At 47.4% G+C, this 12,345-nt stretch overlaps 2 protein-coding genes across 10 annotated transcripts; one reads left to right on the top strand and one right to left on the bottom strand.

Moving 5' to 3' along the window:
• The first annotated feature begins 2,391 nt into the window (after nucleotides 1–2,391).
• LOC144701006 (putative protein phosphatase 2C 23) lies at nucleotides 2,392–8,175 on the top strand. 9 transcript variants are annotated; one of them, XM_078572687.1, is made up of 10 exons: nucleotides 2,392–4,528; nucleotides 4,935–5,199; nucleotides 5,452–6,529; nucleotides 6,615–6,759; nucleotides 6,827–6,886; nucleotides 6,959–7,005; nucleotides 7,093–7,169; nucleotides 7,254–7,546; nucleotides 7,737–7,843; nucleotides 7,952–8,175. In XM_078572687.1, exons 1-3 carry the CDS (start codon nucleotides 2,957–2,959, stop codon nucleotides 5,565–5,567), a joined length of 1,953 nt encoding a protein of 650 aa, XP_078428813.1. In that variant the 5' UTR covers nucleotides 2,392–2,956; the 3' UTR covers nucleotides 5,568–6,529; nucleotides 6,615–6,759; nucleotides 6,827–6,886; nucleotides 6,959–7,005; nucleotides 7,093–7,169; nucleotides 7,254–7,546; nucleotides 7,737–7,843; nucleotides 7,952–8,175. The 9 variants fall into 9 exon arrangements, with proteins under 9 accessions (XP_078428813.1, XP_078428786.1, XP_078428804.1 ...); XM_078572660.1 differs by having other exon boundaries at nucleotides 7,737–7,859; XM_078572678.1 differs by having other exon boundaries at nucleotides 7,737–7,862.
• A 570-nt stretch (nucleotides 8,176–8,745) lies between these two features.
• On the bottom strand, nucleotides 8,746–10,973 carry LOC144709195 (protein FAR1-RELATED SEQUENCE 11-like). The gene is made up of 5 exons (XM_078582645.1): nucleotides 9,783–10,973; nucleotides 9,629–9,697; nucleotides 9,132–9,155; nucleotides 8,880–8,963; nucleotides 8,746–8,808 (listed from the first exon to the last, which is right to left on the bottom strand). Exons 1-5 carry the CDS (start codon nucleotides 10,971–10,973, stop codon nucleotides 8,746–8,748), a joined length of 1,431 nt encoding a protein of 476 aa, XP_078438771.1.
• Between the last annotated feature and the right edge of the window lie 1,372 nt (nucleotides 10,974–12,345).

The raw sequence follows: 12,345 nt of genomic DNA, 5'->3' as shown, positions 1-12,345 counted from the left end.
CATCACTCTCTCTATATCGATGGTGGCAATCAATATAAAGAGCCAGAAGAGTCAATGACAGGCCCTTTCGGGCTCAGTTGCATCTGTTGGCATCTCCATAACTCGATATATTAAAAGTAACACGGCATATTGAATGGCAACATGGCCTGTTGGCCCTGTATTCCTGGAGAAGGAAAATCAATGCAGGGGATAGCCGCAAAGGAACACCGGCTGGTTCATTGTGTAGCCTTAGTTTCAGAAAAGATAAACCCGAGATGTGTTTCTCATTTCCTCTAAGCTAAAAAGAAATGAGGGTAGTAAAGACTACTATTCAAACTCTCCGCCGGCTTATTCTATGGGCCTCAACCCGTGCTCTCCGGGGATCTGCTGCCATTATGGCGTTTGTGTGACTTCCTCCCCCCCGAATGTCAACAACCAAGACGTTAATGCCCACTTCTCTCTGTCTCTGTCTCTCTCTCTCTCTCAGTCTCCCTAAGTCTCTGTCTCGCTATATGGCTCTATTTCGCGCTTGCTTTCTCTCTCTGTCTCTCTCAGTCTCAGTCAGTCTCTGTCTCTCCCGATGACTATTGGCCAATGAGAGTCTCTCTCTATCTCCCTCTCTCCCCGGTTTTCTCTCTCTCTCAGTTTCTCTCTATCTCCCTCCCTCTGTCGCTTGCTCTTTATCTCCCTCTGTCTTTCTGGTTCACGCGCTCGTTCTCTTAATTTCTCTCACTTTATCTCTCTCTCCCTCCCTCATTTGCTTTTCTGTCTCCCTCTCTCCCTGCTTTCTTTTTCTCTGCTCTCTCCGTTTCTCTTCTTTCTTTCTCTCAATCTTCCTCACTATCTTTGTGGCTCAGGCTCTCTCTTACTTTCTCTCCCCCTCCCTCCCTTTCTTTTCTCTCTCCCTCTCTCTTCTTGCTGTCTCCGCTATTTCTCTTCTTGCTTTCTCTCTCTCCCTATCTTTTTTTTATCTTTTTCTTTCTCTATCTCTCTCCCTATCATTTTTTATCTTTTCTCCCGCTCTCACTCCCCGTCTTTTTTTATCTTTTTCTGCCTCTCTCTCTCTCTCTCTCTCTCTCTCTCTCTCTCTCTCTCTCTCTCTCTCTCTCTCTCTCTCTCTCTCTCTCTCTCTCTCTCTCTCTCTCTCTCTCTCTCTCTCTCTCTCTCTCTCCCCCTCTCTTTCTCTCTCTCTATCTATCTATCTATCTATCTATCTATCTATCTATCTATCTATCTGTCTATCTATCTATCTAGCTCTCTCTCTCTTCCTCTCTCTTTACTTCCCTCCCTCTCATAGTCCAACCACAAACGATGTGAAACCAATGGTTTGTTTGCAAAACGAAGGCTATAAATCTCATTAAAATCTAAAAAAATTGGTGTCGTGAACCCATTGCATGCCCAGTTGCAGACTCCAATTTTACGGAATGAGTAACAACTTGCCCCAGCCGTCGGATTTGTTTGACTATTCCAAAACTTGGGGCTTAAATTTTTTACTTTTGCACTGGTTTTAAATTTAAATTAAAAGTCCTGTTAGGTGTTAACTGGGGTATATTCATATACTGGGTATAAATATTTTTCTGAATGTCAGAAAGTTTCCCTAGTTTCTTTTCTTCGCCTTAAGCCCCATCTTTCATTCCAACAAATTTTTATAACCAGCAATGGCATAAGTACAGCCCTATGCCCCAAATAAAGGTACAACCAGCAATTTTTTTATCAGTTTTGTATTCAGAATAGCCCTTGACTTGCCTGATGTGGCCCATTGGTTCATCTTCTATTGGGGAATAGTACAAAAAGTGGTTGCGTTTCTCAATCAAGTTGTCTGGAAACGTTTATTTTTTAAACTCGAGCAAACAGCCAATTTTGTGTAAACTCGAGCAAACAGCTAAATATTGTGTCCCTCTCTAAGAACCTACTCCATTTCAAAACTTTGGTCGTAAATTTCGAAAACCTTTTGATTATTGTTGACTCCACCTGTTTTACTACAAAGGGAGCCAATCGTTACAATCTTAGTTTAGACTTTGATTCATTCTTAACACGGCAGATGGGAGTTTCTGAGCGACATAGTAAGAAGCCCAAGAAGACAATTTTCAATACAACATAACCGTGTGGAAAAAACATCTAGTCTTGGTAAATTCCAAATTGGCCACTTTGTTTTTTTTTGCGTGAATGGCTCACGGTCAAACAAGTTCCAATGATCTATTGCCACGTTTAGCTATTCCTGCGTTGGGCATAACTCTTGAGGTGTTTTTAAGGCACCCCTGAGCCTTGTGCAGCCCTCGTTTCTGCAATAAATGAGAGAGATACGTTGAAGTATTAATACACGGAAAGTTTGCTTCAGTAAAATTTAATCAAGCTTTACCAAAAAGTCAAACCCTGATAGAGAAATAGAGATAGGGGATTTAGATGGTGGGCTGGAAAGAAAGTTTTTTTAGGCAGAAAAAGTCTAGTGCTCCTGTGCACTCCAAAAAAGTCAACTTTATTGTATTCTGGCGGAAGGCTGGCATTTCCAGACGTCTTTGGCCATACATGGAAGGAGAAGACATGCTTTGGAACGAAGTCCTCGCGGCTGACACGTTTTGGGCCTTATCGGCTTATCGCCCTCCGTTTTCCAATGGGTTGACCTTAACCCTGAGAATCTTAAACAGAACGTGAAGCCGAGATCCGCTGATGCCCGACGTAATTACAAACGTTGACAGCTTCCGCAGGCCTTGCAAAGTCGTCCCCTGATTTCTCTCTCTACCCACCGCAGCCCCTTCAGACCTCATCTCCCACGCTCTTTAGCCTTTACAGACTTCAACTACCCCCAAAGTCAACCCTCTCCCCTCTTCTCTTTGCCTCCCTCTGTCCGCCTTCCTCTCCACTACTGCCTTTCTCTTTTTTCTCCCTTTCCCCTTGTCTGGTTCTCTCTTTCTCTTCCGTTTCCTCGAGATTCCGCCTTATCAGAGGGGCTTTCTGGCGGAATCATCCCGCCTTTCAGATGGGGAACGGTCTGGGGAGATTCAGGGGGTGTCTTTGCCGGAGCGGCATAGAGGAGCGACTCCGGCGCCGCCAGACGATGGCGGAGGAGCCCCACGATGAAGGCTTAGGCCATTCTTTCTGCTACGTTCGGCCAGACCCATGCCGCCTATCTTCCTCAAAGGTTCATCACTCCGAGGACTCCGGCGGTCCGGCCAAGGCAGCGGCGGCGGCGCCGCCGGCGCCACCGCCGCCCACCTTCCGTTCCCTCTCCGGCGCCTCCGTCAGCGCTAATACTGCCACCGCCCTCTCCACCGCCATGGCAGCGGTCTCGGAGCCGCCGCCTGCCGCCGCCGCCGCTGCCTTCGACTGCACCACGTCGTTCTTCTCCGTGCCGCTGCAGCCCGTTCCCCGGGGGCAGCTGTACCAGTCCGGGCCGCTCTCCGGCCCGATCGACCGCGGGTTCATGTCCGGGCCTATAGAGAGAGGCTTCCTCTCCGGACCGCTTGATCGCACCGCGGCTTCGCCCTTTCGGCGGAGTTTCTCTCACGGACGAGCTTCTCTCGTCCGCCGTCTGAAGCGGCCCATCGCCAGGACCTTCGCCCGAGGCCGCAAAGCCGTGGTGGCCCCGATCAAGGCCCTCTCCGCCGCCCGCGAATCAGACGGCCGCGCCGCCAGCAGCGGCAGCCAGAGCTTGGACGGCGGAGATGATAAGGTTAAGTTCGACGGCGGGAGCCTACAGTGGGCGCAGGGGAAGGCCGGGGAAGACCGCGTCCACGTAGTCATCTCCGAGGAGCACGGATGGGTCTTTGTGGGAATCTACGACGGCTTCAACGGCCCGGATGCGCCTGATTTTCTTCTCTCCAATCTCTACTCCGCCGTCCACGCGGAGATGGAGGGACTGCTATGGAGAGAAGACGACGGCGAGGATGTCGCATCCGAGGGTCCGACGGCGAAGAAGCCGAAGAGATGGGAGCAGACGCAGAGGATGTGGAAGAACGAGTGGGATAAGGAGCAACTCGCTCAGCCTGGCGCTTCGTCTACGGTAGACCAGGCGGAAGTTCTTAAGGCTCTGTCGTCTGCTCTTAGGAAGACAGAGGAAGCTTATCTGGACATCGCCGACAACATGGTCTCCGAGAATCCCGAGCTTGCGCTGATGGGTTCTTGCGTACTGGTCATGTTGATGAAAGGGGAGGACGTCTATGTGATGAACGTGGGAGACAGCCGCGTCGTCCTAGCCCGGGCTAGTAGGCCTGGCTCGCAGGACTTAGGGAGTATAGACGAGGAGTCGTTCGACGATTTCGAAGTCCACGACGAGTATGAGACAGACGGGCCGCCGTGCTTGGCGGCGCTTCAGCTCACTTTGGATCATAGCACCGCCGTAGCAGAGGTAAAGTGGAGTCGGGCTTTCTTTTCTCTCCGAATCTATTTTCCCATCACCTTCCCTCCGGCATCAACTCTCCGTTTCTCGGCGGATCAGGAAATTCAGAGAATACGGCGGGAGCACCAGGACGACGCCGCCGCCGTCATCAATGACCGAGTGAAGGGCTCACTCAAGGTCACGAGGGCTTTCGGGGCCGGCTTCCTCAAGCAGGTAGCCTCTGACTTTCAACGCTGTTTTGGGGAATCGCAGCTACAGATTGCCAAATTGTGGTGGATAAATAGAGAGATCGATAGCTAGATGGATAGATAGATGGACGGATAGATGGATAGATACACGGACAGATGGATAGAGAGAGAGAGAGATTTTCTAACTTTCTAAAATATTGTGGAGCTAGCCCACGTCACCGCTTCTCCTACTCCCTCACTAGCCACAACTTTAGGTCAAAGCTCTGGTTCGTGAGTTCTAGAAATCGTTAAGACTTTTTCCCGACTTTGATCCCTGGTGAAACGTCCCATCAGCTCCCCACGCAGAGTAGAAAGAAGGAAAAGAAACACGTCGTCCGTCTTCGATGCACGTCGCGTCGATCCCATCTCACTTCTCTCCGTTCTTTCCACAGCCTAAGTGGAACGATGCCCTACTGGAGGCGTTCAGAATAGACTACGTGGGCAGCTCGCCTTACATCACCTGCGAGCCCTGGCTGCGCCATCACCGGCTGGGGCCCCGGGACCGGTTCCTCATCCTCTCTTCTGACGGGCTCTATCAGTACTTCACCAACGAGGAGGCCGTTACAGAAGTGGAGCTCTTCATCGACTCTTTCCCTGAGGGCGACCCAGCACAGCACCTTGTCGAGGAGGTTCTCTTCAGGGCTGCCAGGAAGGCCGGTGAGTTCTTTTCTTTCTCCTGTTAAGTTTAACTTCCTACTTCGACATACGATATCACTCTAATTTCAAGAGTAGAGCCTGTGTTAACTGTCTTAATATCAAAATTAATATTTAGTGAATCACTTGAATTGGGATTAAACGAGTGGTAATGAGAAGACCTTTTTTTTGTACGTCCATATTTGAAATTAAACCTAACATCTCGCTCTCATCTGGTGCGGGGATTATCATCTGACCGAAGTATTATCATGGCAGGAATGGACTTCCATCAGCTACTGGAGATTCCCCAGGGCGACCGCCGCAAGTACCACGATGACGTTTCTGTCATCGTGATATCCCTGGAAGGACGGATCTGGAGATATAGCTTGTAAAGGGGGAGGGGAATCTGAAAGGAAAGAAAGTATTGTTTTACAAAAATAAGAATAATAATAGTAATAGCATTCGTTTGGGGGTCTGGAGTTCTTCCCTTCGTCACGGTTGGTCGCCAATTAATTCTCCAGTTATGGTTCCTCGGCGGAGGAGGCAGGTTGGGGTCTATCGGGTGAGAGAAGACGTCTCTGAGAAGATTTATTCATCTCATGGCGCTAGCTGTGTATGCTCCTGAAGCAGTCAACTGCCGGGATTTCAGGGTTCCTATCGGACCCTTGTGAAGGTCAGATGGATCGGCCAATGAATGCTCTGATGTTTTACGTCAGCCCCCAACCGCCAACCACGCGATTCCAGTTTGTCATCATCGCTCGCCATCAATGGCCGTCCGGTGGTACCAGGGCGGGCACTGCCTGTTTTGCGTCAGTTCCATTCAAGTAGCATTACCTATAGCAAAGGAAAGAAGAGGATGAATATTGATGATGATAATAAACAATAATAATTTGAAGACGAACAAGGAAGAAGAGGGAGAAGAAAACATGAATGATGAAAATAATACTGTAATAATAACGACCCCGCTACGCGGGCGATCGGTTGCCCGCGTGGAATCTCGGGCAACCGTTTGCCCGCGTATTATCGTTTCTTTTGGGTTCAGTTCTTTTTGAGAAAAAAAACCGCGTTGGAGAAGATGTCCGAGGAGGAGGAACCGCGTTGGAGAAGAAGAAGACCATCGATCGGGAAAGTTAGAAAGAATATTGTCTAGAACCCCAAGGGAGTGGCCGTGGTTCGGCATTGACCTCCAAGGGAGTTCGCCGGAGAGAGGTGGCCGGGGAGTGGCCGGGATGGCCGAGGGGTGGCCGGGATGTCGTCATTTCATGAATGGCTAGTCCCTGCGGCCGCCCTTATCGCCATTCTTTAGAACCCCGCAGGTGTGCCCCAAATCGCCAGATTGGCGGAGTTTTAGCTGGTATTCCCTCGTCATTTCATGAATGGGTAGTCAGATTGTCCTATATATAAACCAGAATTTCTTCTTGTTCTTCTTGTTCTTCAAGGCAGACTGCGGTGGCGAGATGAATACGGAAATTGGGGCTGAATGAAACGGGAATGGCGACGGCGGAGCAAATTTAGCTGATTGTAATTCCTCAGCGGCTAGGGACCCCCGCGGCCGCCCTTGTCGACATCCCTTGCAATATTCAGGTTTTCCCTCCTCAATCTTGTTATTTTGCTTCGATTCGATTGTTGATTTATTCGTTTTTTTGCTCAGTTTCTGTGTTCGAAGACGAGAATGAGGCGCTGGAGGCTGTGAGCGGCCTCCCCACCATCAGTAATAAATAATCTTCGTCTTTGTTCTTCGCAGAGATCTCTAGTTTCCTTCCTGAATCGTTTTTTTTTCCAGTGATTTCTGACGCTGAATGCATTGAAACGACGATGAGATGCATTGCTGTGAGTCGCTTAGTTTCTCTTCGATGTTTTTCTCTTCACACAGGTGAGTATACCGATTTGAAATTGGGTTTGTGGTTTGATTTTTAGCTTGGGCGGTTGTGTTTCTTCGAGAACCGGTCTCGGAGGAGAAGCTGAAGAACATCTGGCAGCATGTTGTTCATCAGGTGACTGAACTAGAAGCTCCTTCATGGACCTTTAATGGAGGCTGAGAATGGGAAAATGTTCTAAATTGGGGTTAGTCTGGGCAGGCCCTCAATGTAGGCGGCGGCGCCGTCCCCAATTCCCTGAAACCCGTCAAGGAGACCGTCGCCTCTATGCTTCAGCTCAAGCCGGGGGAGGACGGCGATAGGCTACCGGCCCCGGCGACGCCACAGCTAGAACAATTCAGTAGATCCAGTCAGATCCGTCCAAGGCCTGCAGTTCTGGCAACAAATCCGCCGACGAAACATGCAACCATTCCTCCACTGGTGACGAAGACGATGACGAGAAGGAGATCTCTGCGCCGCGGTCGGAGAGCCGGCCGGCGAAGAGGAGGACGAAGGTGAGCTTCACCCAGATTGAGATTATGAATTAAAGATTGAATCTTTGAACTCAGCTTGCTGATCTAATGTGTTTATAACATGCAATTATGCATTATGGATCATGATTATGTGTATTGAATTATGTGAAATAATGCATGCTATCACTGATCTTATGAATTTTACATAGTGATTTTTATGATTGAATTGCAGGTTGACTGGACACCCGATCTGCACAAGCAGTTCGTGCAGGCGGCCGAGCAGCTCGGAATCGATCTGGCAATCCCATCCAAGATCCTGGAGCTGCTGACAGTGGAAGGGTTGACTCGGCACAACGTGGCTAGCCACTTGCAGCTTGACTTCTTCTTTAATGATTGCATGGATGTGTCTGGTGACTTATGTAATTTATTGGTCTTTGATGATTGCAGAAGTATCGAATGCGGAAGAGGCATGCGCTTCCGAAGGACGAAGGCAATTGAGTAACAGATCACTCTCACCGTGTACGGTGTGAAACCAGTTTGAATTGTGTTGAATCAAACCCATGTAAATATGATTCTGTACACCGTCATGTGGTCATATGTCCGTTCGTAATTTTGGATTCTCCATTATCAGGACGAAGCTTCGTAGATTTTTGGGTTGAGTAATTTTGCCAGCCTTGAGAACATTGATCGAATGTAAACTAGAAAATATGACCTTCAAATGGTAATATGCTCAGTACTGGATAATTTGTTCGAAGAGATGCCGCAGACAGGTATCAAGAGATTAGCGGAGGAGGAAGCACGAGGAGCACACGTCGGTGCCCATACGAAAAGCAGAATAAGATACATTTCGAATGTCTTCGTCGAATTCTCCTTGCGCGGCATGCAAGTTCTTGAGGAGAAAATGCGTGACGGGATGCGTGATTGTGCCCTTTTTCCCTCAGGAAGACATGGCACGGTTTAAAGACAGAGATGGAGATTGAGAGATTGAGAGAGAGTTTAAAGATAGAGATTGAGAGAGAGTTTAAAGATGGAGATGGAGCCCATATATTTCATCTCATCAACATCCAAACATATTGAACCAATAACATATCGATAAATTTTACACCCAAGTACAACCCAAAGAATAATCATCTACAGGTGCATCTAGGCCACCAATGCGCTGGCCGCGTCGCCGGTCGAAGACAGCCCGGAAGGATTCGTGTTGGCGCGAGTGTGGTCGAGAAAGAGGGATTTATTCATCTTTATGTTGACTCCACTTCGCTCCATCTCACCAGCTGAATCATCTGGCTTGTGTGGATTGGATTCTGCAGCGGGAAATCATGCTCAATATAATAAAAAAATTTTAGGGAAGGAAAGCGAGGGAGAGAGAGCAGACCAGGTTATACCCTACGCCCAGGCCAGTGGCCAACGTGCAAGCAGACTTTCTTTTCAGCCTAATCGAAAACCTTTTTTTTTCAGCCTGGAACAAATGACATGCACTAAAGTTTAGACAACGCAACATAAATATGAATGAGATAGAAATAGATTAAAAGAGAGAGATAGAGAGAGATGAGTCACCTGAGCAGCCCACATAACACATATATGGAGAGAGTGTGTTTAAAGATAAAGGTAGAGAGAGATGACTAACCTGCTCAGTCTTTCTGGCTTCAAGCTGTAAATAGAAGGATAAGATGGATTCATTCTAGGAATTCAGAATATTAATGCAAATAAGACGGATGCGGAGATAGGAAAATAACAGAGATTACCTCTATCTATTCGACAGAGTTGAATGGAATGCAATCAAGTTTTTACACGTCCTGGCATTGTGCCCTTGCTCGCCGCAGCTGGAGCACGTGACACCCCTCTGCTTATTTTTACTTCGCATCTGCTGTGTCATGCTTTTGTAGCGCTTGTTCCCTACCTTTGGTCGTCCTTTGCAGCGAGCGGTCAACGGATTCCTAACAAAGTCTTCCTCCCTATCAGATAATGCACGGTGCGATGTCGGTATGTGGCTTTCAATAGTTTCCCCTAAAACAGTCATTGATGCCTTGTACAGGTGGAATGTGCTCTCGGTTCCAATTGCTCGTCGTAAAACAGGCTTCGTCATGGCCGTTAGTTCAGAGAGTCGTTGATCTTCGGACATACCTTCTGAGTTGGGTCGCGTAGCCAATGCAGTATCGATGAAGACTGACTGATTGTCCACTGCTTCACAGACTTTTTTCCAACGACGATTAAACATTGACACAAGACATGAAAAAATGTTATTGTGGCGAAAACAACACAGCATGTGTCTGCATACAATACCGAGCCAAATCGCCTTCCTACAGGAGCATGTACTTTGCTCAATCGTGCCAATGGATAGCCGAACAACACGAAACTTCTGTGGGAAATCTTTATGACTGACCAGGAAATATCCCTCATCTTTGGAAGCATCTACAAGACAGGTATATGAAAGGGACATGCCTGATTCGGCTTTGAGAAGAACCTGGGCATAATTTGTCAGCGTATGAAGGGCGTCATTAATTAGAGGGTCCATTGATGCAGGGGCAAACTTGGTGGAGAGGCTAGCTTGGGACAACTTATCTCGCGATCGTGTTTCGACAGCTTCAAACCCATCAATAATGCGCATTAGGGACGAATTTGACAATAACGCAGATTTGATCTGCCCATTGACCATCTCCTGGCGTTGCGTAGAAGACACACCTGCGACGAAGTTGTTATGGGTGTAGGCAAATGCCCACTGCTTCTTTTTTGCCTCGAGAGCTCGAAGATACGATTCTGCCGCTTGCCATTTTGTCTTCAATGTCGAAAATTCCATCTCGAATACGTCAATTTCTTCAATGGAGCCAACCCTCCAGAATTCATTCATGAATTCGCTAAGATTGGCGCTCAAAGAGCCAGCTAGAGCACGTGTCATGTTCTGGGAAATGTGGAAGCGGCACAGTAGATGGATTGCGTTGGGCCAAATGACCTTAATAGCTCGGGCCAGTTCCATATCGCCATCTGTAAACAGGACGATGGGATCACGATTTGTGTAGTATCGAAATTGCTGAAGCGCCCAGGAGTAAGAATCAAACTGCTCATTAGACAGGAGACATCTAGCAGTCAATACTGTTAATCCGTGGTTATCGATCACTGTGAACAACACCAGCGGCATGCCAAAGCGATTCGTCTTGTATGTAGCATCGATTTGTAAAACATCGTTGAACTGCACATACTTCTCTTTGCCATTAGGTGAAATCCAGAAAACTCGTTCTAGGCGAAGAGTGTCATCGTTCAATTGGAAATTGAAGGACCAGCCGTGTTTGGACTTCTCCTTCAATAATTTGACGAAGTCGTTAGTCTCGCGAGATTTGACAGAGGACTTCAGTAACAAATTCTGAACATCTCTTAGTGTCCACGTAACCGCCACATCTGGGAAATGCTCCTGCTCTATCAATGTCTTGATTTGAGAGCAGCTGAGCATGCCAATTTCATTTAACTCTAGCATTTTTTATCGCACTTTGTCTGGAATGAAGCAATTTTGCGGCATTTGAGCCAACTCAGCTACAGTAAAAAGGTCGTGATTGTGATGGTTGTTCATTTTGGATACACTTCGTAGACGCCCGATGCTTGAATCCTCCGCAGCTTAATTACGAATGGACATTGACATTTCAATGTCCGCTTCTCTCTTTGGAACTCTATAGGAACGGATGACTACTTCGGTAATGCTTGACCACCGCGAAAACAAAGAAATCTAATGAATTGCAACTATTTCGAACTCTTCTGTCCAAGGGGGCAGTTGGTGTACGTGGTACACTTCTCACGTGCTTCATCGAGTGTTTCAAAGATATCTCCAACGCATGCTTCTCCGGTACATGTAACAACAGTAGACGATGCAGGCCAATCACGAGCAATCGATGATTCAACGATGGGAGCAACATCCAATACTCCCGTGCCAGGACTTGCGTCTCCTGATATCGTAGCAACCCCAGCCTCAGCCCCCTTCATGCTGCAATGTTATATAGTCAACCGTAATCATGTTGGCCTAAGATTGTAGCCCCATTCCAGCAAATTATTACGTTCCACATATACATTCTTCTACTTGAAGAGAAAGGCGAGCAGGTTAAAGATACGAAGGTAAGGAAATCAAATTTGCAATTCTACTTTGGGAATCTTCCAGTGAGAGAGATCGATTTCGGATTAGTTCATTTGAAGGTCTGGTGAAATCCACCATGACCACCAATCTTCAAGAAATGGGGTTCCTGTACAATATTTGGCGTAAGTTAGGATGAAGCAGGCAGGATGGACAGCGCCTGAGTTCATGGGGACTCCAAGGCTGTCTTATGGATATCTTTGTTGTGCATCCCTATCTGATAATATCCCAACTTCGAGTCCAAATTAGAAAAATCGGCCATACCATGGACCTTCTCAAATAATTCCTCTACTATGGGAATGGGATGATAATTTGGCACTGTACGCAACTCAAAGCTCTAGAGTCAATGCACGTTCTGAATCCTCCATCTCTCTTTTTGATAATAAAGCAGGTCTAGAAAAGCAGGTGTTAAATGGTCTACAAATATGAGAATCCGGCGCTGATTTTTCTGTCTTTATGATCCTGTGAATAACGATAAGGTTGTATGTTGACCGATTGGGTAAGAGAGTGAGAAATATGATGGGTTAGGGGTCTATAATGAATATAACTGGATATATGATGGCTACATGCTCTTAATCCTCGAAGCAATTACGAAATTATAACGGAGAATGATGGCCTTGGGAATGATGAGGGGATGAGAAGAGTGTATCACAAATGATGAATACCCTCTTTCTTTGGTGATGCTCCCAAACCCTAATCTCACTTCGTGAGCCCATACATTTTGAAT

This window comes from Wolffia australiana, chromosome 1, assembly GCF_029677425.1.
Source record: "Wolffia australiana isolate 7733 chromosome 1, ASM2967742v1".
NCBI classification, from domain to species: domain Eukaryota; kingdom Viridiplantae; phylum Streptophyta; class Magnoliopsida; order Alismatales; family Araceae; genus Wolffia; species Wolffia australiana.
This window is presented reverse-complemented; position numbering and strand designations above follow the sequence as displayed.

What these genes read in the sequence shown, in the direction of transcription:
- LOC144701006 (XM_078572711.1), top strand. Translation starts at nt 2,957, where the DNA reads ATGGGGAACGGTCTGGGGAGATTCAGGGGGTGTCTTTGCCGGAGCGGC. An exon ending in GGGCCGGCTTCCTCAAGCAG is followed by an intron (nt 4,529 to 4,934) that starts GTAGCCTCTGAC and finishes TTCTTTCCACAG; the next exon opens with CCTAAGTGGAACGATGCCCT. An exon ending in CAGGGCTGCCAGGAAGGCCG is followed by an intron (nt 5,200 to 5,451) that starts GTGAGTTCTTTT and finishes TTATCATGGCAG; the next exon opens with GAATGGACTTCCATCAGCTA.
- LOC144709195 (XM_078582645.1), bottom strand. Translation starts at nt 10,973, where the DNA reads ATGCTAGAGTTAAATGAAATTGGCATGCTCAGCTGCTCTCAAATCAAG. An exon ending in AAGCCAGAAAGACTGAGCAG is followed by an intron (nt 8,964 to 9,131) that starts GTTAGTCATCTC and finishes CATTTGTTCCAG; the next exon opens with GCTGAAAAAAAAAGGTTTTC. An exon ending in TGGGCGTAGGGTATAACCTG is followed by an intron (nt 8,809 to 8,879) that starts GTCTGCTCTCTC and finishes TTCCCGCTGCAG; the next exon opens with AATCCAATCCACACAAGCCA.